The sequence below is a fragment of the Buteo buteo genome, chromosome 28, assembly GCF_964188355.1.
Source record: "Buteo buteo chromosome 28, bButBut1.hap1.1, whole genome shotgun sequence".
In the NCBI taxonomy this organism is placed as follows: Eukaryota; Metazoa; Chordata; class Aves; order Accipitriformes; family Accipitridae; genus Buteo; species Buteo buteo.
The window spans coordinates 3077763-3103545 of record NC_134198.1 but is presented as its reverse complement, the minus strand read 5'-3'; the positions used below and the strand labels follow the sequence as shown (position 1 = coordinate 3103545).

Here is a 25783-nt window from a genome sequence, read left to right as displayed (position 1 = left end):
TTAAAAAAAAACAAAAAACAAACCAAATAGCCTAGAAAATAGAAATTTCCCTCTTCTTTTATAGTAGATTGGTGTATTTGTATCCTGTTTCTTAAACAATACTCCTTCTTTGTGTAAAATAGGATAAGTGACTTTTTTTTTTCCAGTTAAAAGGAAATAAGTTGGTATGGCTACTGCCATAGGAATGAAGCACAACATGACAACTAATGCTACCATAGTAGAATGTAAAATATGAAAATTGTAAGTAATGTGATCCTTATGATAGGGAGGCCATCCATGGTTTTTAAGTACTTTCCTACTCTTAAATAACAATACCGATTGACCTAGTTTAATGAAAGGGGTAGGCTAACACAGTTTTGCTGAAGAGATGACCCACAACTGTAATGAATTTCATCAGTGCTATTGTTGGCCCTATTTACATGTTATGCAGACCTGTTTTTATTTTGAGGGCGGCATGTCTTCCATTCTGTTTTAGTTACAGGGAGTACTTTTATTGGGTTTTTATTAATGTTTCTAAAAATAAAAACACTATAAAGTGGTTTATTCATGAACATTTTTCAGCTTCAAGTAAACCTCATGCATTACCAAATAGATAACTAACCGAAGTTTCAAAACTGTCATTTTAGAGTTTAATAATTTTTATATAGTGCTCATTTCCTTGCCACTTCCACTCACCCTCAAAAAGGTGATTGTGTGCTTCAAAACAGGCAAAGAATGCTAGTGTATTGAAATAGTAGTATTATTTTATTATGAAACAGTATAAATAGAGACTTGAGAACCTGTTGTTACATAAGATTGAGTGTGATGGTGTTTAACTTGTGGTTTACTACTCTGGAACTTGCAGAAGATGTCAAAGAGAAGGAAACCTGTTGTTATCAGGAAATTAATGTGTTCAGTCCTTACTTCCACTAGAAATTTTGTATTCAAAGATGTTGAGAACACTTGAGTTCTTATATTGTGCCATTTCTTAATTTGTAAGATCTCTGAATGCACCTCAGCATGTGTTAGATATTTTAGATACTTAAAATATAAATTACATGTTTTTTTCTTCCTTCACATAATCTGAAATAAAAGCAGATAATTGTATTATGACAATAAATCACTATAAAAAGGCCATTCTTTTGTGTGTGCAAATATTATGTCAAATCTTGATCTTAGTTATCTTGAAGCATTTTTTGTTTTAAATAAAAGCTAAAATACCTGTATTGATTTAATCACAAGTCCTGTGCATTTTCACTTTGAAGTGTTCTGTTCTTATACGTACAGGCACTGTTGTTAACCCTTGGAACAGAGGGGAAACAAAAGGGAATTAGTTTCTTCAGAATTTGATTTTCATTAAAGGAGTTAAAAATGTAACTCAAATTCTGTATTCCTTAGTCTTCAAACAAGCAGAACTAGAAAGTTTTTTCACTCATAACTTTTCTGAATTTTAGGGGCTAGAAATGAGCAAGACCTGAGTGGCAATGCCACACTGCAGCTGCTAGAAATATTTACTGCTGTAGGCTCTTCTATGAAAACTCTTTTCAAAGGAGAGAAAAACAAATGAAAAATGGCATTGATTAAGGGGAATTGATTGTTACTTAATAGAAGGCAACATGTGAAGAGAGAACCCAAGGCTCAAGAGATTCTTAGAAGGGGAAAAAAGGAGACAGGAAGAAAACCACTTTTTGCCCCCCCTAATTTCTTTTGTTGCTGGACAGGTTTTAAGCTTCTCCTTGTAGTAGACAAGACTTTAAAAGATTGAATCCTTAAGAGACATCTTAGTAAGTTTTCTTGAAAACAATCCCAAAGGACTTCCATTTTTATTCAGGTTAAGTTCTAGCAGTAGTGCCATCATCACAGTAAGTTCTGATCACCTTAAGGTAGTTCCTAAAGCGAAGTGTTGTATGTGGTTTGTTCCTGCTATCATGATCTTCCCAGAAGGTTGGATATTATTTCTGGATTAATGCTTTTTATGCTACTTAAGGATTTACTTTTTGCCCCAGCTGCTGCAAAGCATGATGTTACATGTGAGCAGAAAATACTGAAGATTTACTTACTTCTCTGAAATTTATTTCTGAGAAAGTTTGCTCTTTTGTAGAAATGAGCTCTACCTCTTGGTAGAAGGTTTCACTGGCCCAAAGAATCTTCAAACATGTCCAGAGCTTAGGTGACACTGAGGTAGCCTGGTTTCACAATACTGAGTACTTAGAGAAAAGGACCAGCACCGTATGGTGGTCTTAGCTGGAAACTTATTAAAGCGTCTGTGTTCTGTGTAAGTACAGTATTGTGAACCTATAGCTAGGTTTTCTAAAAACCTGGTTGTCTTGACCAGATATTGTGCACTGTAATAGTCAAGTGGAAAGGTGAAGGAAGCATAAGGAACAAACCCAGTTATTATATACTGGAATAATACAGAATCATAGAATGGTTTGAGTTTAAAGATTATCTAGTCCACCCCCTTGCCATGGGCAGGGATACCTTTCACTAGGTCAAGTTGCTGAAAGCCACGTCCAACCTGATGGTGGCATTTAGTACTATTCGGAATTTATGTACAGTGTAGAAGGCTCTGAGGAAAAAGAAGGATAACGTTTAGATTATTTACTAGAAAACTGATTGTTTACTTTCCTATATATTAATACAGACATAATGTGAATTTGTTGCTTTCCATAATGAAGATTTTTCAGTCTTAGAAGTACCTACTCTCTGCTTCTTAAAAAGGTACATAGTATGTTAATTGCAGAGCACTTCTCACAAATTATTTCCATTCAAAATAATAGCAATACAATAAGCCTTACTGGGTTTATGCAGGATTTGAAAAGGCTGGTCAATCCACAGTGGAGGATCAGGTTTTATCTCCTCTAAACCCCAGACCACCAGCAGGGACTCCATATCCTCCAAACCTTTTCTAATACTTAATATCTGAATACTATTAATACTGTTTTCTATTTTTTAACCTTCCTATAAAAGAATACAATTTGTTTTCCAGTATGCTCAACACATTTTTAGTATCTGTCTACTCAGTTTTAAATAAGCTTAAGAGTTTGAGTGGTTTTACTACATATTTCACATCATCATTCTCACTGAGTAATTTGTTAGATAAAAGTAGGGTTGTTGGTTTCTCTCTTTTTTTTTTTTCTTCTAATATTCAAAATTTATCTTCCTTCTGCCTTTAAAGCAATTTGCAATTATTATCTTCAATGCCCAAGACGGGTATTTCCCAACAGGAAATCTGATCTTTGGGCTTTATCTGTATTCATCGTACCGCTTTGTTTTCTCTCTTCTATCTTTGTATATGTTCTAATGGCTTTACATTACAGTTATACAAGGCAAAAAGAAAATGCTTCTAAATTCTTCATGATTATTATGTCGCTGGTTATTTTAAAATCTTCTCCGAAGGAGTGATACTTCATCTATCGTTCAGCTTTCCCCATGCTGTATCAGAATTAGTGTTAAGCCAGAGGCCATCTGTGTAGCATTCAGCGTTTCTCTGGCTATATCTGTATTAGTGAATTAAGTGTGCCTGAGGCTAATTGACACAAAATGGCTCATGTCCATACTCCTAGCCCCAAAACAGGGTAACTATATCCAAATTTACTTCTGGGAATGGCCCCCTGACCAAGGGTAGCTTCTGAACAGTGCCTTTAAATTGCTTGAAAGAATGCCAATTGGCCTGGACAGAAATTGTTTCAGGCCCTTTTCTAACAATGTGGTAGTACGGGCAGTTCATTCCCATGCATGGGAATGCTCACAGCAGTGTTGATTTTACTAGTATAGATGTGTAGCCTTTACAACTTCAGACAGCTAAATCGATAGGTTACCTCTTTATTATCATCTCTAAATTTGAACTTAGCTGTATTCTCAGAATACACTGGGATACTTTAAGCCCTATAACTGCATATTGTTAAGTGATCAAAAGATGTAAAATTAGTCATTATTATTTTAGTTTTAGTCTGGATATGCTTGTGTTTATTTAAAACATACAGATATTTTTAAGTTGAATATATTTATGAAGGCCAGATTGCATTCCTTCTTAAAAACTAATTTCTAGTGAGATCTTGAGATAAAGAAGGGACTTGCTCCCAAGGCAGCTTTTTCCTCTCCATGTAGAACTTAAAGAGTTTATGTTCCTATTGTGCAGAATCCCAGCAGGATCCTCTTACTCAGATTTTTTTTTTTATTATTATTCCATTCTCACTTTTTTCATGAAAATTTGATCCATGTGGTAAAGTATTCAAGAATTAATTAATTTTCATGGTTTTGTTTGATTTACCACATAAATAGGGCCATGTAAACTAATACATTTGCTTTGATTATGTGGTCAAAGTGTGGAATACAGATTAGCAGAGAAATTGTAAATAGATTTAATTGCAGGAGAAGACTGATTCATAAGATGAAGGCAGAGAAGAGCAACTGTTAAAATTGCCAATTCTGTGCAGAATCTAATGATGACATTAGTTACATGAGGTGAAAAAATGGCGTAGCAATGTATTTTTAATAAAGACTTGTAGACTTACTCAGTAAATTTAAGAAACAACCTATAAGCATTAGATATCACTAAATTCTTTTTTTTTTATTCTGTGTTTTATGCTTTTATTTAGTAACTGCTGAACAAGGCTGAAAGAAGGATTGTGGAAATGTTTACTGTGGTGTCTGGAGCAATTGCCGAAATCTAGAAAACCTATTTCTAGACTGCTGTTTTCATGAGATTTAAATCTACAATTACTATTCTCTGGTATAACATCCTTCTAATTACGAGGCTTCCTACAGGAACCTTATCAGCCCTTCTTGTCAAAGTTGTGCTAGAATGTAGCAAAGAGTGTGCATTAATAATAGGCCAGGGATAAAGGACTATTTTCGAACAATTAAGATAGTACTTTACCTGTGCAGAGTCTGGACTTTGAAGCCTCATTCTAGAAGCTGCTGTGTTTTGTGTTAAGAGTGTTTGAATAACATGCATAAGCAACATTTCTGTTGGCATAGTTATAATGAAATATGCAAATATGAGATATTATAAATTTTTTAGTGTTTTAAGTCCTGAGAGTAATTTTGTCTTTTCACTGCAGTCTGAAAAATGTGTAATATTCCTAAATTTCAGAAACATGCAAGATAAGTATTTGCAGTTGAAAAGAAGTATGCAAGTCTTTGCAGATGAGACAGATTCCAGTTTAGCAAAGTGTTTTGAGTAAGTGTATAATTGTAATCATAAGTATGTGGTGTGAGACCATTCACATATTGTGATATTTTGCTAGATTATACCTTTATAGGAGAAATTTATTCTGTATAGCCAACACAATGTGAGTGATTATTACCTTCTGTAATACTGTAGATATCTGTGTTATATATAATGGTTTGAGAGAAACTCAAAGACCTGGAAATTCCTGGTAGGATAAGTTCTTTTCAGGGCATTATTGCTGTGTGAATAACTTCTGTGTAACAGCTAGTAGGCAGAAAATTAAGGAATTTACTTCTCGCATACAAAAAAAAAAAACACGGGCCTAGTTTTTCTAAAAACATTAATGAAGTCCTTGAAAGTGCACAAGGGAATGGTTCTTAGTTTTGTTGTGCAAATACCAGTCTTCTCTATTTACATATTTGGTAATGGAATTGTAAACTAAAGACAACATGGAATCACCTTCTTAATTGTAGGTACTACAAGGCCAGTTTGCATCCTGAACTTGGGGAAAAAGCTAAGACTGAATTGCCATAGAATTTTTCTCTTTGAGAACAACTCTTCAGTCAATGCACTGACAGAATGTTGTATTGCTGTAATAAGCGTTCTTTCTTTCTCCTTTTTTTGGCATTAAGTGGGGAAAAAAAAAGAAACAAAAGCAAAAATCTTTAATTTGGATTTCATAGTAGTTAAATAATAAACGTGGGTAGTGGGCAAATGAATCTATGCCTGTTTATAATGCATATAGTTTTCTTTATATAGTTAATTATGTATTTGTTTGTTGTCTATATAGCTTTATAGAGTCAGTAGGTCTTCCAGCCAATTTAACAACTACTTGTGTTCACCATTCTGAAAGTTACACAACTTTGTACACAATATACATTAAATGTCTACACATGTATTTGCATTACAATGTCTTTATGTATGCAGTTGCTTCTCTCAAGAAATAATTCCGGAACACTTGGTTGTTGTCGTGGTTTAACCCCAGCCAGCAACTACACCACGCAGCTGCTTGCTCACTTCCCCCCCACCCAGTGGGATGGGGGAGAGAATTGGGGAGGAAAAAAAGTAAAGCTCGTGTGTTGAGATAAAAACAGTTTAATAGGACAGAAAGGAATAAAATAAATAATAATAACAACAACAATAATAGATAATAAAAAGACAGTGATAATAAAAGAATTGTAACGTACAAAACAAGTGATGCACAGTGCAATTGCTCATCACTTGCCGACCGATGCCCAGTCGGTTCCTGAGCAGCGATCCCCTCCTGGCCCAACTCCGTCCACTTTATATACTGGGCATGACGTCACATGGTCTGGAATACCTCTTTGGCCAGTTGGGGTCAGCTGTCCTGGCTGTGTCCCCTCCCAACTTCTTGTGTCTCTTCAGCCTTCTTGCTGGCAGGGCATCAGAAGCTGCAAAATCCTTGACTTTGTTGTTGCTAAGCAGTGTTTATACTGAAAACATCAGTGTGTTATCAACATTATTCTCAAACCAAAACATAACACTATACCAGCTACTAGAAAGAAGGTTAACTCTATCTCAGCCAAAACAAGGACAGTTTAATCTGTGGTGATCAAAGCCCATAATATATTTAATGTACTTTTGCTTGTTTCTAATCTTATGAGCGACTACTAGATTTTTAGCTTTAATGTTTGGCAAAATATGAGTCACTATTTTAAATGGAAGTCCCCAGCTTTAAAACATGCTTCAAGTTATCACACTGTGTAGGAATGATAACTTTGTGTTCTGAATTTTGTTAAAATAAATATGTGTTCTTTTATGTATATATTAAAAAAATATTTCCTCTTTAAATACATTTATAAGATAAATATGTTGGTTGCCATCAAAATACCATGCAGTCCTAGCATGTATGTGTGAAAGAATGCATGTTTACAAGTGATTTTTTTAGTATTTACTTTGACGCTTGACTTAGTGACCTAAATAGTGTTCACTGAACACAAGTTTTTACATTCTGTGCAGACTCACAGATATGACAAGACATGCTGTGTATAACTAATGCTATGTAGGAAGCTGTATTTAGTTGAAAGTATTATTATTACTGTATCACAATGCATCTTACAGAGTAGAGACATGTATCACTACCAGCTCTGCAGTGGATACAGGAACACTGAAAACTGTTGTAGAGCCTTTCGTAATGTGGTGGCATTTGGGATTTCAGTGGCTGCCTGAAACTAGATGGCTGGTGTGGGTGATAGTATGTTATTGTGACTTGCTTTGGGCAAGCCGCACAATGCTTGGTTACAATTTCCTGCATGTGCCTACCGTGCTTTCTAACATGGTACCATTTACGTTAGTGCATCTTGGCCATTCAGGTACTCTTGTGTTCAGGCACTGTGGGGAAATTCAGGTGGTACTGTAGACAGTATCTCAAAATAGAGAAACTTTGTGTTTTTTCTAGAATTTGCGAGCATGTTATGAAGATAGCAAAAAATCAGCAGGATTCTGATGTTCTGTTTGAAGAGCTGAACACAGACTGCTATAATACTTGACCGACTTGATGAGCTGTCATCCTAGATGGCAACAGAATGACTATAATATTAGTAAGATGAATACATCTGGGAATTGCCTTTGTTGAAAAGTTAATTCCCAGATACAGACTGGAGAAGTAATACTATTAATAATGGTACAGCTCAGATATTCCTGGATATGAAGCCCATCAGATCTAATGAAACAGCTGCTGAAGCAGTAAGAGGTGATGCTGGTTTTGAATTGTTTTTGGCAAGCAGTGAGAATGCAGTAGAAGCGTTAGTCCTGGAAAATAACTGTGGACTGCAGCTGTGGATCAGAAGTGGATTCAGTTTAAATTAAATTTAAAAATAAATGAAAACAAGCCTGTAAGTGAAATATCTTAATTTCAAAAGAGCAGGTGTTAATGCATTTTGGTGTCAGTTACAGCCTAGTAGACCAGAATTTAGTTGCTTAACTGTGTCAAGACTTTTTGTCAACTGGGCCCACTGCTTTTGCTGTGTGGAAACTTTCCCATGCAGTCCTTCTGATGGATTTGGCCACAGCATTTAAGAAGAGTTAGAGGAAAGTTAAAGGAATGTAGAAGTAGGAGGAGGACTAAATTTGCTTTCAGCTACTATTTTGGCTAACAAATCTTCATGGTGAATGAAACTTTTGCCTTTTATTTTAGGACTTTTTATTCCCTCTCCCCTCCTTCTGTAGTAACACAGAGTTTCTCTTAACTTAGAGATGGTCAAAATACCTGTTTTCTTCTCCTGTTCTCAGTTACACAGTGTATTTATCCAGAATCTGTTGGAGTTCCTGGTAGTGCAGTTCTTCAGAGGCTTGTGTTGTCAGTCCCCAGCCACCCCAGTTTTTTGAAGTTGTGCTCCAGCGTACACACTTTAGTTGGCTGGCATATGTCTTCTATTATTTTCCTTCTAAACTGGAGCATTATTAGTGTGAAAGCATAAAACAGTTTCTTAATTTCTTTCCTCTTGGTGTTCCCATAGATATTAAGAATGTATTTTCAGTGACTTTAGAATGAAATTTTTTTTTTACTTAGAAGCATTGCATTTTTTTCTTGTTGTAATGTCTAACAAAGTGAAACTTTCAGTATTGCTAATGCTCATGAATTTTACACTTCTTTTTCTAACACTGAATAATATATCTTGTCTTAACAAATACTCAGAACTTTGTGAAGGCATGTATATGATTTTTTTCTGTTTACAAAGGCTTCTTGGTAGGTTAAGAATTTTTTAACCAAGTTTCAAGCAAACCACAAATTGCACCATCTACCACGTAGTCTCACGTAACCTGTGTTTACAAAATGTTATTAACACATTTAAATTCCAGTGTATGCAATCTTAGTTTATATGTGGATCTGTGCAAAGGTTTTAGACGAAGTTTTATCTGCACAGGGCCTTCTGAGTTTGCTCACAATTCTCCTAACATGTAGCAGGATGATGTCAGGGTAGAGGCTGGAGTTGCGGAGTCCCTGGTATGGTGCATATGGTCAGATGGGGCTGCAGGGGAACTGACTCCGAACAGGCCAGCCCAGGCTGGAGGACAGTGTTCTGCAGCCATGAAGTGGAGCACCAGGCCAGATGTTTGAAAAGCACAACTGATGGAGTTCCCTACTCATCTGGCAAGCTGGCCAGGTACGGATTTAAGAGTCTTGATTTGTCAGCCTGTCTTACTAGGGGGTCACAGTAAGCCAGAAATCAAACAAGTACTGCTGAGGGTCATATGTGGAGTGTTTCACTGGGTGTTTTATTTGTGAGATACTCAGTTTCCGAGTTAGACAACATGAAGATGGAAAACACATAAACATTGTTTTGAAGGATTCAGCTGCAAGCGTCAGTTCTGACAATAATATGATGTAAGTGTTGAATTGGAATGCATCATGCCCTCGGGGCCAAGGAAAAAAGCCCTGAAGAGATTGCCGATGGCACTGGCGAAACACTCGGATACGAAATCAAGTTAGAGGCAGCTTGTTGGTGTATGCTAGAAGTTTGAGCAGAGCCTTGAAGCGGTTTGTTGAGTTTGACATTTCCAAAAACTAGTTAGGTTAACTCTTGGGACAGGGGTTTTGTAAGCAAACATCTATGAGATGAGTAAATGAGTTAGATCATTACTTGGGGCAGCTGCAGCAGCAGCTTCGTTAAGGTCTAGGCAGGAGTTTCATTCCAGAGTGTGGCACCAGTCTCTGCTGTGTGCAGTAGCAGCAGGCGAGTCGAGCATAAGCGCTTTGTCCCTGCTGAGAAACAGCCTTCTCTGTGATTAAAATACTGCCTGCTATTAGGATTCATAAATGGATTTTCAAGTAACTGTAACAGGCATAGATTCATTATATAGGACTATAATGGATTGTCTGATAAAGATGTTAGCTTTTTAAAAAGGTTGCAGCTTTTGATTGGCACCACAAGTTAATGAGTTGTCCTTTGTAAAGAAGTTAGATGTACAACTGGGTAAACCACACCTGAGTGCAAGTACCAGTGTGTTGCGTGTATTAGGGAGGAATGTTTTTGGAAGTCTGAGAGTTTGTTTTTTTTTTTTAACTTCCAAATCTTACAATAATAGGTAGCTTTTACATTTTGTTTTCCCCTGCTGCCTCTAATATTTTTAGTTACTTTTATTGTTTTACCCAAGCATGGACCCCTGTTCTGACAATTTTCTAGTTGGCATAGCGTTGCCACCATGGAATTCCTTAGTCTTTCAGATCAGGGTAACAGTCATGTCAAATTAGGCGCAAAGAGACAGTATGCAACAATTCTCACTTAGGGTGACACAAACTGGAATATGGAGTAGTGTGAAATCCTTATTGCGGTAAGGATTTTGTCTCGTGATTATTTAGGATGTTGTTGTTGATGAGATTGCAAATAGGGAGAGGGGATGCAAGAGAATGAGCAGGAAGAGCATGTCTGTCTTGCTTCGTAACAGAAGGTGTTCAAGCTAACAGAATTGGTGCAAGTTCATGTTGTCAATCCCTTGCTAATAATGCTGCCAAAAAGACAGTTCCAGGAAAGATTGGGTGGAGAGCTCTGGTAGGAATGGTACCTGCTTGTCCTTAAGTCTAATACAGAGGTAAGGAATTGGTAGTTGGACTGTGGTGGTTGATGCTGCATCACTGTTTTGCCAGGCACTGGCTTAATATATTGTATTTGGCAAATCTACTGTGTCCTAGTATAGGGAGCCAAAATATCCAAATAAACCAGATATGTTATACCAATACACAAAACAGGTTGACAGATGCTAAGAGAGTATGTGGTGTACTCTAAATTTTCAATCTGAGACCACCATAATCTGAAAGTCTAGATGCTTTTTTATTCAAATTCTCCACTTTCATGAGAAGCAGATTCAGAAGGTAGCAGAAATGTCCCCCAAACCTTAGCTTGAGAGTGGCGGTGTACTGTAAGCCCATTCAGGGCTACTGTTGATAGTAAATTCTGCGTGCCACTAGCTGTGTCTAGTGTAGACTGACTTTCATTGATATTTTTTCCCCAAATATCTGAAAAACAAGCCTGAAACTAACTTGACTGAATAAAAACCTGTGTTGTTATTTAAATAAGTATTTTTAATGGACAAAAATATTAGCCATTTTCACGGAACTTATTTTCTCATGGACCTGAGTGAAACAAAATGACTTATTGAAGTTCTGTCACAGGAACAGAATGTGTAATATGTCAGTTTGATTTTCAAAGGGGTATTATCTTTTGATTTCCAACTCAAGGGATCCTTAAAGGAAGCAAGTTTTCAGGAAGCATTGAAATGACTTGCCATTCAAAAAGTAGCCAGACTTCACATGTCTCTGGTTGCCCATGTATTTTCCCATATTTCAGTACTTTGCATATCCTGTAGTTCTAGCTATTCACCAGGTATGTGCATGTGTTTGGGGTTTTTTTGTTTGCTTGTTTGGATTTTTTGTTGTGTTGGTGTTTAGGTTTTGTTTGTTTGGGATTTTTTCTTTCATTTTTTGGTTTTGTGGTTGTTTTTTTTTTCCTGGGGGTGGTGTTCCATGCTTTGTTTGTTGTTTTTTTTTTTTTTTGGCTGGTTTTTCTTTAATTCAGCCTCTCAGAATAGACGTGCGATCCAAGCTGAAAGGAGGGAGCGGATGTAAATTGCCACTGGGTTTCATTGCATTTCAGTTTCTTGAATATTTTGGATCGTGTGTGCACTGGGCTATCACCAGTTCAAGATGCCATGCTAACAGTGTGGAGCGCCTTTCAATGTTATGTACAGAAGGCAGTTTTCCTCATTACTCCATTCTCACCAAGGCTTCAGCATAGTAGTTAGGTTTTTTCCTCAGATGTCTTTGAAACTTTTATATCCCATATACATTGCTTGTTTCATTAGTAGTTTTGTTCTGGTCCTTCATTTAGTTAGTTGCTTTAGTTCTTTTTTGTACATATTAGCTGCATCTTTCTCTTTCAGGGCCTAATCATTCAGTTGGCATTGAAATTAAAAGAGCAGACTGGAAGATTGAGACCTGTATTGTTGATGTATACCGCCTGTGACTTTGCTAAATTAAGGAAGCATTCTGAATTCCTAGAAACCTTTTTCTGTGATCAAAGTATGCATTTCTAGTTTATAGCTACAGATCTAAGTTGTTTTGAAGCATGAGATTAGCCTTTTGTAACTATCTGATTATGAGCTTTTGCACAACTGTTTTTCAGTAATAGAAAAGCTCCGTTTTATTATTATTAAATTTCTTGTATCTTTAGAGGAAGACCTGTCTTTATGATAACTATTCTGCTGTTTGCATAGTAGCTGTATGCCAGACTGGTAAGATTAGAATTTAAGACTAGTAAAGCTCATTTACAAGCTAATTTACAAAGCTCCTTCTCGACACTAAAATTCCAGGTCATGCATTCTCTCTGCAGGAAACAAAAAGAGGGTTTGGAGGATTGAGGTCTGTACAACTGTCTGTAAACAGTCAGTGCTTATGTAGCATAAAGGAATCATAGTAAAGCAGTCTAATATGATCTGGTTATTATGGTTGAAATTCAGTAATACAGTGCTGTTAAACTTGATAGAAATAGTGAAGCGTCCTCCCTCTAAACGAGCAGTATCTTAAAAGTAATAAGTGTATGTGTTAGAGGTGTAGAAGGTCTTTCTATTTGCTATGGGGTTTTTTTTCGTTTGTTTGTTTTGTTGTTTGTTTGGTTTTTTCCTCAGCAAAACTTGGGGTGAAATAGCAAAGAGGGAGTGCTCTTTGAAGAGGTGGAACTTTGGTAAATTGAATAACAACAAAAAGAACTGAGAATTTAAGAAAGTAAAGTTGGTATTTGCTTTGGCATAGGGAAAGATTAGATCATCACTTAAGGTTGATTTGAATACTGGTTTCCTATGAAATATTTAGTAAGACATTTGTGAGAGCTTTGTGAGAGTTGTCAACACTGAAAAAGATTACAACTGTTGTAATTTGCAAAGGTCTTTTAATTCATACATAAAATTTTTCTTCCCTCCTGCCCCCATTTTCTTAATCAAACCAAGTGGAAAACAATGTAATTGTTTGGGTTTGGAGAGGGAAGAAGGAAAGTAGATTTTGAAATTTCAGGGTTTCTGTGTTTGGCAGAACTGTTCTAACACATTTTAATAAAGTAGGTATTAACAGAGGAGCACATCTAGGGTATTCATATTGTTCAGCTCTGCTGGGACATGGCTTTAATAAAAAGCATAAGGTTCAGTATTTGTATTTTAAAGTATGAAGCAACATGGATTATTTTATGATACATAAGACTTTTTTTTAAAATGCTTAAATAGCTATTCGTTCTTGGTAGAATGGACAAGTCCAGAAAAAGATGGTAATAGATTTGCAAACTGTATTTTAGGTACTATGTGTATTTCTGTATAGGGATTTTTACTTCATCTTATAAATATTCTTGTGAAACCTTATATTCAGTAATGGAGGTGTTTTATGCTAAGGTTAAGCTTTGACTCAGACCAACAAATATGAGGAAAATAGATCTAGCCACACCACTGCTGAAGTCCCATTAGACAAGCTAAGGCAGCATAGCTTCTGCCAGTGTAGAAACAGCACATGTGCATCATCATCTTGCCATCCTCAGCTGTGTACACCTGTGTTTCCCCTGCATCAGCTCTAGTATTCATCTGACCAGTATTCAGTTTGAAAAATCAGTGGAAAGCCAACCTAGGATCCTCTTTGTTTGCTGAATGAGCTCTCTGAAGAGTGAGAGACTGGATGGTCAGAAGTAGGGAAGGTCAAGCTGTCTCTGACCTACTCCTTTAGGTCTTGATCATAAATGCACATATATTTAGGCTCTGTTTAAATAGGTTTGAGTTACTTGATTAATCTGATTAATTGATTTGATTAATCTGATTCAGGACTTTGTGAAGGCCATATCTTTTCCTCAACATGTCTTTTTCCTCAATTTCAACATCTTTTGATGATCTCATAGGAGTACAAAGCAAAGCGTATGCTTGTGCCTGTGTAGGAAAGATCAGTTTTAGATTTTTAGGTTTCCTTGTCACTTGATATCAGAAGTTAGACTAGTTTTGTGAAATCATCTTTTCAACATTGATCACCTCAATTACAGTACAAACTCATTCAAACCACGATGACAGTGATGATGACAGATTCAGTGATTTACTGAACTGTTTGAAAGACAACAAACAAATGCTGGTAGCAGACAGAAGACTAGACTTTTGCAGTGAGTAGTAGTGTTTTTAACTGAAAGTATTTTAATTGTTCCCATGGTTCATTTTGCACCAGGGTAAATTGGAAGTATTGTGGCACTGCATACTACTAGACTTTCACACAGTTCAGGATCTTGCTCAACTCTGTTCTTTCTCAGTATTTTAGAAGCTACTACTAAGTTTCTTTTGAAGTACCAATCACTAATGCGTACAGGTGGGAATTTAGCCTGACAGAATACATAAGCCACTGGTATTTTTTCAGTTTGTAGTCATTACAATATTTTCTGGGTTCAGAATTGTCAGAATAGGGAAGAGATGCTGGTCAGTACATAGGTGTACATAGTTCAAAACAGTGAGTCTTAAATAAATGCTTCTGCCACTGGAAGAATAAAATACTTTCTAGATTATTTAAACCCATGGATTTCTAGCTTTCACAATTGGAGATGAGTGTTTTATTCCAGTAAACCTTGTTTTTAAGCTGTGTTAGGCTATCTGCACGGCTATTTTGAGAAACCAGTACAGATATGCTTTAGAATGCGTGGAGTCATGGGACGCATAAGACTGCATGGTACATTATTCACCAGGCATTCATTTTTTGATTATACACTTGGATGTTTGGCTATGTTACTACAGCCTCATGCTTTTAAAAATCTTTTTATCAGTTATATTCCACAGTGTCTGTATTTGTCTCTTAAATTGCTTACCCCCCTACTATATTTAATATTAATCTCCCATGCAGAGCTTGAGCATGGTTCTGAAGTGAGCTCTAACATGCTCTCCAGTGTGTACACCCCCCAAAAAAAACCCTGTACTTGTGTTGTTTTTTTTTTAAAGTTATCCTAAAATGTTTAAGAAGTTCTCAAGTAAATGCTAATACAGAAAATGGAAATGGTCACATCTTATCTTTTTGTGTGTGTGTGATTGCCATATTCAGCAAGGTAACGTTCATTTATGGAGTGCTTAACAATTCATTGATATTGGAAGGAAATGATTTTAAAAAAATAAAGCTTGAATAGCTGAAAGCAGATAATAAAGCAGAATAAAGCTATGGTATTACTTCCCTGATATAATGCAAGAAGGAAATGAAAGAATAAAACAGTTGTATAAACACTTAGGTCAGGTTCTCTAAATGACCATTTCAATGCAACAAAAAATAAATTCTTTAGAAGGGAGGTGCACTATTCTATTTTTAGTTTTCCCCCTTGGAGTAGTGTCTTTGCTCATATGCTGAGAATCACCTTTTGTCATATAGAAGCTATGGATTATATTTGGTTTTGATCTTTGGATATAAGATGTAAGGTAAAGGAAAGAAATAGGATAAAAGGCTAAGGAAAATGTAGTGGAAGAGAAAAATTAGGATTTAGATTTAAAAACCTGTGGGTAGGAGAGTGAGTTATGAGTTTTAAAAAGTTATAAACAATTTTATAAGATTTTACTTTTTTGCAGATTTTAAATTGGAACCTAATTTGCATAAATGAGGATTTTTAGTTTAAAGATAAAAACCAACCATATTTAAATGTAATTTTTAGTCTGTTAAAATCCCTAAACGCAAATGATAGTGCAGGGAAGATTTTTGCTGACTCCTTAATTCAGTCAAGAGTCTACGTAATAAGGAGGGCACTATAGCAGAGATTCACAAAACATATATAGTACTTTGAATATCCTAAGTGCTAGTCAGACACAAATCATAGTTGCATGTGATACAGTACACCGTGATATGCCTTATTAACTCTGAAATTTTTTCCTTTCTTCTGGAATGTACCATTTTCTTAAAAAAAAAAAAAAAAAAAAAAAAGTATTTGCTAACATTTTAAAGGTATGGTTACATCACTGATACCTCATTTCATGAAAAAATTACTAATTTAATGCATGTGAAATATTCACCAGAGGTCAATGAGAATACTGGTTTTTTAGAATCTTTCTGATTCACCGTGAGTTAATGACTTCAGTGTCTACTGACAAAAATTATACCAAAAGCTTGTATTTTTTCTCATATATTAAATATTTTTAGCATATACAAAGAGTAGGATAAGTGTTTTAAGTGATTTCCTGATTATACAATGTTTTTATTATGATTTAATTGACTTGAATTGTCAGTTTTCAGCACAATGAAAGTTTTTAAATTTAGGTAGCTTTGTGATCTTGACATAATTTCATGAAGGGTTTTGCAGCTTGTGATGGGTTGACCCTGGCTGAATGCCAGGTGCCCACCAAAGCCGTTCTATCACTCCCCCATCCTCAGCTGGACAGGGGAGAGAAAAATATAACAAAAACTTGCGGGTCAAGATAAGGACAGGAGAGATCATTCACTAATTACCGTCACGGGCAAAACAGACTCAGCTTAGGGAAAATTAGATCAATTTATTACAAATCAGCCAGAGTAAGGTAATGAGAAATAAAATGAAATCTCAGAACACCTTCCCACCACCCTTCCCTTCTTCCCGGGCACAACTTCACTCCCGGATTTCTCCACCAAGCCCCCCCAGCGGCACAAGAGGGACAGGGATGGGGTTTACGGTCATCACACGTTATTTTCTGCCGCTTCACCTCCTCAGGGCGAGGGCTGATCACACTCTTCCCCTGCTCCAGCGTGGGGTCCCACCCACGGGGTCAGTCCTCCACAAACTTCTCCAACGTGGGCCATTCCCACGGGCTGCAGTTCTTCACGTACTGCTCCAGCATGGCTCCTTTCCACGGTGTGCAGTCCTTCAGGAGCAGACTGCTCCAGCGCGGGTCCCCCACGGGGTCACAAGTCCTGCCAGAAAACCTGCTCCACGGGCTCCTCTCTCCGCAGATCCGCAGGTCCTGCCAGGAACCTGCTCCAGCGCGGGGTTCCCACGGGGTCACAGCCTCCTTCGGGAACCCACCTGCTCCGGCGTGGGGTCCTCCACGGGCTGCAGGTGGAGATCTGCTCCCCCGTGGACCTCCCTGGACTGCAGGGGGACAGCCTGCCTCACCAGGGTCTTCACCACGGGCTGCAGGGGAATCTTCGCTCCGGCGCCTGGAGCATCTCCTCCCCCTCCTTCTGCACTGACCTTGGTGTCCGCAGGCTTGTTTCTCGTACATGTTCTCACTCCTCTCTCCGGCGGCTGTTCCTCACTCCCAACTTTTTTCCTTCTTAAAAATGTTATCCCAGAGGCGTTACCACTATCACTGATTGGCTCGGCCTTGGCCGGCGGTGGGTCCGTCTTAGAGCCGGCTGGTGTGGGCTCGCTCTCTCTCGAACACAGGGGAAGCTTCCAGCAGCTTCTTACAGAAGCCACCCCTGCAACCCCCCCCCCCCGCTACCAAAACCTTGCCACATAAAACCAATACACAGCTACATATCAGTGTAAAGTCAAGGCTACAGTCGGCCTTTTAAGTTGACTTTATATATTGGACTGCAGAAAGTTCTGAAAGTTAAGGGTTTTAATGCTAAATTAGCTGTTAATTGATATAATTAATTTACCAAGCTGTGTGACTGTTTACTTTTGTTATATATAACTTGTGTGCTTGCAGTCCATTCTGTGTACAGTATATCAGCATTTTTTTTTCTTAAGGGGTTCAGAGGTATTTCCAATAATCATTAGCTGCAGCCATGGCTCAGAACTTCTGATCCTGAATTGTTGCCCTCGGTATCCCTGAATTCTCTTACTCTCGTGTAATTGCTAGGGCTTGGTATACTGTTTCTTTTTAGGTCAGGCAAAAAGAAATAAGTGTTTTTCTGGACTTGACCTCAGTATGTGTATTAGTAATCTACATAGAGTAGTTTTTATGATGCTTCTACCTGCAGAGTTGGATGGCAAAAGCAAAAACTGATTTTGGTAAAATGGACTTAGTCACGAGAGGGCTCAACAGATTGCAATTTAGCTAGGGATTGTTGTTGAGAAATGTGAAGAAATTTAATATCTAAATCCATAATTCCACATAACTGCATTTTCTGTATCACCTAGTGTCAGTGTGACTCACATTTATGTTTTATACCACTTTGACTATTGTATCCAGTAAATCTCCATGTTTGTATAGTTTATTTTCTTTGGCAGTTCAGCTCTTGGGGGATGAAGGATTTAGTTGTACTACATATATTCAAAACCCTTTTTTTTTCTTTTTTTCTTTTTCTTTTTTTTTTCCTAAATTTCAGTTATCTAGAAAAGTATGAAAAAGTCCATCATTTTGGGGAGGAGGATGATGAGGTACAACCAGGCAATCCAAAGCCACAACTTCCTATTGGTGCAATTCCAACTTCCTATAACTACCAGCAACACAGTGTGTCAGGTAAATTTTTAAGGAAAAAGTGCTATTTTTTTCCATACATATACGTGTGTGTGTGTGTATTTCGACAGGGTACAGAAATAAATGTGTAGATAAATTTACAGTATTATTAAAACCATCAAATCTGTAGGTCATTCAAATTGCTAATTTAATAGACTCAAAAACCTTTCCACTGTTAACCAAAACTAAATAAGAAAAGCTGTTTCTCTTCTTTACAAATGTTTCTCTTTCTAATTAGCAGGGCTAAGTAGTTGTCTTGAAAAAACATACCTTGAAAATTCGCAGATTGTGTTTCTGTCACATCAGTCATTTCTCTACAGAGCCAAATACCTGAATTGAGTGTACGATTAATTAAGCTTTAAAATCTGAGGCATAAAGCACACGCGTAAGGAGCCAGAATCAACACCATTGTAATTTAGAGAACAAAGTATCAATCTTGAACCAATAAACAAATCGGAAGCTGGTGGACTCTGTGGAATGGATGTGTAATTCGTTGTGTAGAAAGCGACTCCAAATTGTATTACAATTCTATACTGCTTTAATTAAAGTTTGCATTTTCAAATCTTTTGTTTGGGAGAACATACTGCAGTATTGCATTCTGGAGATGAGGAAGGAATTAATATCTAACTAGAAAGGTACACAGCTAAGTAGAAGATGTTCAGCATTTTGGCCAAAGACTAATGGAAAAAAATAAATTGAATACTGTAAAAACTTGTTAAACCCCAAAATACCTTATGACTAAACTTTTAAAAAAGTTATCATTCGTAATAATATTGCTTAATGTATCATCTGAATATTAATTAGTTTAGCTGTGAAAACGTTGGTTTATGTTTGGTTTGTTTTTTTTTTTTTTCTTATTTAGATTACCTTCGTCAAAGCTATGGGCTGTCTATGGACTTAAACTCACCAAATGACTATAATAAATTGGTGCTTTCACTGTTATCTGGACTCCCAAATGAAGTGGACTTTGCAATTAATGTATGTACTCTTCTTTCAAATGAAAGCAAACATGTTATGCAGCTTGAAAAGGACCCTAAAATCATCACTTTACTGCTTGCAAATGCTGGGGTGTTTGATGACAGTAAGTATATAACAACATTTTTGCAACAGAAAGAGTCAATAGCTGTTGTAGCATCTTTCACAACTGTTGATAATGAAAATGTTTATAATTTATTGCACTGTAGTATACTTGCATCTAGTTTTTCTTTTTACCTTGTCCACAGTTAGTTTTTATCAGACATCACAAATGCCTTTTAAGTTAGGTAATTTAAAACAGTGTTGTTTAACAGTTTAGTAAAATGTAAGAATTAGTTTTTCAGTGATAAATTGTTCAAGATGCTCAAATTTACAGCATTGAATCTCCATCTGCTTGTAGTGTATTACTGCTGTCTTCTGAATTCATAGGACCATGCTGAGTTTTCATAATTCTTTTCTAGTAGCAGTCACAAATTTAAAAATTAAAAAAATGCAGTCTGAAAACAGTGACCCACTAAGATTTTTATCCTGATACTTCACTACACATTCAAGTGTAGTGAAATTCAGAATACAAAACTCAAGGGATAAAAATCTTAATCTGAGTTTCAGAATTACTTAATGTGTTAGCACATAAATTTTAAAAGACAGACTCTTCCACCAAAATACTTCAGTATGTGAAATAAATTCTTCTGACTTGTTCAGTGTGACCTCCATGGCAAATTGTTCCCTGTTAATTTCTTGTTTGTTTTTCTGTCAAGAAGAGTGGAAAAAAATAAATTAACCCAAACCATCCTAAAATCATAACAGCATAGCTCCTGTCTCATGGTGGTGAGGATGAAGTATTTACTGATTTTTATGTACTGATTTTTTTTATATACTGAATTTCAGAAATTACCACCATAAGAAACTGCTCAAATGAGCTTTTTCAGCTAAGTATATTTAAGTCTGCTAGTACAGATGATCATATCTGTTTGGGTATAAATCTACGTTGCATGTGTAAGCACAAACATAGTATGGTATGTCAGAGATTCTGCTTTAAAATTCTGGGGAAGAATCAGTCTTAGACATTGTATACTGTTTGGTGGGTTTTTTTAATCATTAGCATTTCTATATAATGATTTGTAGCCCCCCCCCCCCCGCAATATTTCATTAACGTTCTCCAGCTTTTCTCTTAAGTTTTTGATTTGTATCCATGCCCTTCAGGTATGGTTAGAGCTTGGTCATTTAGTGTCTGCATCTAGCCCAGTCATAAGAACTTTCAAAGAAAGATACTTGAAAGGAAGCTAAAGGGGAAACTTAGTCCTGCATGTTTGTGATTCAAGGATGCTTGCTCTCTAGATTTTTGATTTTACCATCACTCCCCTGTTCTTTTGATGGAACTTCTATGGACGTAGGCATTTATGAATAATTTAATAAAGTTTTGAATTGCCCCTTTTTTTTTTTTTGGATATTGCAAAGGTAGAGAGTATTTTCTTGAGTGCTTAACTTGGACTCTGAGCACAATCTTGTTCCATAGCTGGTCTGTGGAATTAGTACTTATTATTTTGAAAAATATTTGAGGTAAAGCCAAGAGGAATGACGAGCATGTAGTGAGCTTGGTCTTTTCATTCTCTGTGGAAAATTTCATTTTTATCTTACCTGATTACATCTTCCGGATAAATACAGGGAGTGTCCTAGCGGCATTAGGAGGACTAATTGGGACAAACTGGGGAAAGAAAGGGCGTGTGTGTTTACTTATTTTTGAAGCATGAAACTTCAATTTGAAATACTTAATGGTTTTTTATTATAAATAATGAAGGTAAATCTGTCAGGTTTGGTGATTAAATTAAATTTATAATTAGCAAATTCAGGTGGTATGAAAATACTGTCACAATTTCAGGTGTAAATAAATGATAGCTGATTAACTTCATTTAATGTGGGTTTTAGATTTGGCTTGTCTATAATTAAGGTTTTATCATTGTTAGTATTTATAATGCAGTATTTCTAGGTAACAAGAAAAATACATCTTCAGCTTCCCCCCTGCCCCCCTAAAGTTTGTGATGACAATTACAATTGCAGGTGATGGGGCAGCCCCAGGGGTTTGGGGGTATATATATATTTGGGGGGCGGGGGAGGGAGGTGGTACTATACTATATACAGTATCTTCAATTTGGAGTGCTGCATAAGCCTTGGTTTGGATTCTGTGAGTTGAAAGCTAATGTCGTCTTGGAATTGAGATTTGTAGCATTTTGCTCAAAACAATAAAACACAATGAACCAAAATGTTTAAGTGTAACTTAAATGTGATGAGTTCATTACAGAACTACTGTAAGGTAGAGTTTATTTTTGGACTGACACAGTCTTTGAGTTAGATTGACTGAGTCTTTGCTGCTTTCAAGGAGTGATGATTAGAAAGTTTGTGGTATTGGCTCCACCAAACACCCAAGAACATCCATTACACTTCTTGGTTAAATATTGACTTTGAATTGAGTGCTGTCAAAATCTCAGTGCTACTGTTATGTTTTTTAGAAAACATTAGTGGGAATTTGTTTAATCACTAAAGTAGTGTTTACAGCTTACGCAGTGCACATAGAAAACCGTTGTTATGTGAAGTTGAAAATTGAGCAGTCATCTTGTCTTCTGGAAAAGAGCTATGGAAAAGTTTCCCATGTGTTTTTTAAAGGGTTCACAAACTAGTCTATTCTTTATGGACTACTTATTCTCAATTTAAACTGTAAAACTACAGTAGCAGTTAATTAAATGACTATAGAAATTTCAGTTGGTTTATGCAGGATTTTTTTTAATGAAGAGGAAACACTGGAAGAATCTGTAGTGTTGTTGAATCTTTATTTAGTTTATGGTTTAGTAAAAAGTCAAACAAAAATGTTCATTTTTTAAATTTTACTAAATTCTGCTTTTTGTGCTTAAAGCTTTAGGATCATTTTCTGCTGTATTTGGAGAAGAATGGAAGGAGAAAACTGATAGAGATTTTGTTAAGGTAATTTAAAAATTATTAAAATAATTTTGAACTGCATATGGTGGGTATCAAATCCTTTAAAAAGATAGAAAGTTATAAGATATACTAGCATATGTCTTTAGAATTACTCTCAACTTTATTCCTTTGATTTAAATGTAATAGGACACTAAATCACAGTTGTCATAAAATGTTTGGATAAGCAGGAAGAAATGTATTAAGACAAAACAGGTGTAGGCAAGTGAATAAAGAGGTTCTGTGTTTCTTTTTGTAAGAAAGCTAATACATGTGAGGAAAAGGAATACTGGCCAACATATTTAGCAAGAGAAAAAAATGCGCGCTTTTTTTTTTTTTTTTTTTAACTACCATGATCAGTAAAGAAACATTCTGGATTATGAAAATTAAGTCATAACATTAGAAGCATAGGACAAATCTAAGTAAGTGAGCAATGTTGCAAGTTTGTTTCAGTTCACCTGTTTTTGCACAAGTCTTTTTTATCTTTCCACTAGAGGGCATGATCTACTGTACAAGTAATGAAATGAGATAAAAATATAACTAAAGTTTCTTCGTATAAATGCTTCCTCTTTATTCTAGGTGAGCATTTAGAGCTGAATGAGAGCATGAAATATATTATAGCTGAGAGAGATTTGACATTTCAGCATATTTGCTATGATACACAATTTCCTTAAATTGCATTTCAGGTGATAATTTATGTGGCTAAAATAGAAGAAAGCTAGATTAAAATATATTTTGATAACTTACGCTTTTTATTAAGTAAAAATGCGAAGAGATAAGCTGCTGAGTTCCTCGTGAACTCATAGCTGGGTTTCTGCTCAATTTCTTAATCATCTCATATACTGAAGTGTTTTACCAGTATTATAGAGAAATATTTGTCAGGAGTCTTTTCCATTTCTCTTTTGTTTTATTTTTATGTAACTCAATTTTGGGACAAGTTGGACCGTAGTAGTGTTAGTTAAATGATAAGTATTGCTGAAATATCAGTGAATAGATTCCCTAACCAAAATTTCCTAGGTAAAATTAAAAACAAGAAAGGTAAGCTCTCATATTTGTTAGTATATGAACTTGAAAATGTGGTTCAAATGTGCTGAAAACAAGTGTAGAAAATAACGCTTCATAATCTTTGTTTCCTTTTTCCATTGAAAAATATGTCCAGAGGTACTGTAGGTTGTTGTTTGGTTTGGGTTTTTTTGTTTGTTTGTTTGGTTGGGGTTTTTTTTAAGCACTTAGCACTTCTGTGTTGACTTCACCCTAAACTGTCACAGACTGTTGTTGATCTAGAACAGCAACAAGTGCCATGTCTAGATCTGTAAACATTTAAAATTACACAGAATTCCAATTTATTATATGTTCATTAATTATATAAACTTAAGTAATTGTGATAGATAAGGACAGATGGTTCAGATAAATGTTTTTAACGAAGTGTTAAGTAGAACCACTGTAACTGCAATAAGGTTTACTAATAAGAAACTTGGATGCTCTCCAAGATCTATTTTTGAACATTACAATATGTATCGTACCACTCTGTAGTGAAATACTAATGAAAGCATGACAGAAACTAACACCAGATCTAAAATATCTTTAATGCCAAGAATCCAGATTTTTCAGAACATCTTACTTCAAGCATTTGTTTGACCCTACTACTGGAAGTAATTTATTTTGTATTGCAGCTGTGGCTGTGTCAAAAACAGAAATCGGGGGAAGCATTATGGGACTTCATGAAATAGGAGAGAGAGAGAGATGGTTAGCAGGGTAGAGACTGTGTATCTGTTTTTTTAAATTTGCTTTTACATCTTTAATAGTATGGCTATTGAACGTGTGTACCTCCTTTCACTGTTCACATTATCTTTTTAAAAATTCTTCTTTATTTGGGTTTTTTAAATTTTGCTGCCAGTTGTTTGTGTCTTGATTTTGTAAGGTTATCATTCCAGTTTCTCTACTATAATGGCAACAGATTAGAAATTTGTGTAAAGATGAAAATGGAAAAGAGTTTTTAAGTGGGAGAGGAAAAATTCAGAATTATGAATTAAAGCATAGTGATGGCATGAACACACGAATGTTAGAGATTCATAGAAAGTATGGTGGGGAAAGCAGTTTCTTAAACACATGAATTCTAAACTAACAGGACTTGAATTGATAGAAATTTTGTTGAGCTTGTAAATGTTATCCTCAGAACATAGTGGATTTTGCACTGTTACCCTCAGACTGTAGTTGGAGTCTTGGGGTTTGGGGGGGGTGTGTGTGTGAGAAATACTAGAAATCTTGAAGCTGTTCTGAAAATGATTTTTAGGATTAAATTCCGGATTCATAGAGAAATAATAAACTTGGATTCTTGGCAATTGAATGTCAGTTTCAATGTTTGTATGTCAATTTTATGAAAAAAAAAAAAAAAAAATTGAACTGCTAGTCTTTGTTAGCTGAAAATAGGTTTTCAAATGTACTGAAACAAATATAAATGATCTAAGAGATATGTTCAGAATATTTGACATTTCATCTATATAGCTACTCTTATTAACTTTTTTCCAAGCTCTTCCTTCTGCTTCTTGAAATATATGAACATAAACTTGGAACTTTGCATTTTATAGAGCTGTTTAGTTTCTGTATTTTAGTGTCTTTATACAGACATTGGGGGTAACTTTAGAATTGTATATGTATACTAAAATGTTTTGTGGAAGTTTTTAATGTTTGCTTAAAATAAGCTTGATTTAATTTTTAGTCTCTTAATAATATTAGTATTTTAAAATTATTTTTCAGTAAAGAAAAATGACCATATGTTTTTCTTCATTATTTTTTCTCTTCATTCTACTATACGTTTGCACACTAGGAGTGGTACAGCATCACTGTTAGTATTTCTCCCACCCTTAAATATGTACACAGTAACTGTTGGTTGTTTGATATTCAGTCAGCTCTTGAGTTCTGTATCAGTTTATCATAAAGAATTGTCAATTGTTTCAGCACCAATACTTTGATTTTATATTCTGCTGTTCTCTAATTTTTACTTAAAATCATTCTACTTTATGTATGCAGTATCGTGATTTTTTCAGAACAGTCTACTAGTTTGGTAACATCAAACTCACAAGCAAAGGAGCTTGCCTGTTTAGTTGTGTCCTCCAGCATCACTACTGTTCCAGTTGAAGGTGATGATAAAAACCAATGCATTTTCTTGATACTAAACTCTGAGGGAATCAATTAGCTTTTTAAAAATTTTTTCCCTTCCCCCCAATTCTTACTGCATTATAAAAAACTGGAGAATTTGTAATTTCCATTATCTTATCTGCAGCGCTGTGTATTTTCTCACTTTCTACA

The 25783-nt window shown here is 35.8% G+C and overlaps 1 protein-coding gene across 1 annotated transcript in view; it reads left to right on the top strand.

Annotated features, from left to right (window-relative positions):
* The window catches only part of ARID2 (AT-rich interaction domain 2), a 107954-nt gene that overhangs the window by 44503 nt on the left and 37668 nt on the right, over positions 1-25783 (top strand). Inside the window, exons 4-6 of the mRNA XM_075059186.1 lie at positions 18402-18535; positions 19395-19613; positions 22416-22483. Coding sequence (XP_074915287.1) covers positions 18402-18535; positions 19395-19613; positions 22416-22483 — 421 coding nt within the window. The remainder of the gene's footprint in view (positions 1-18401; positions 18536-19394; positions 19614-22415; positions 22484-25783) is intronic.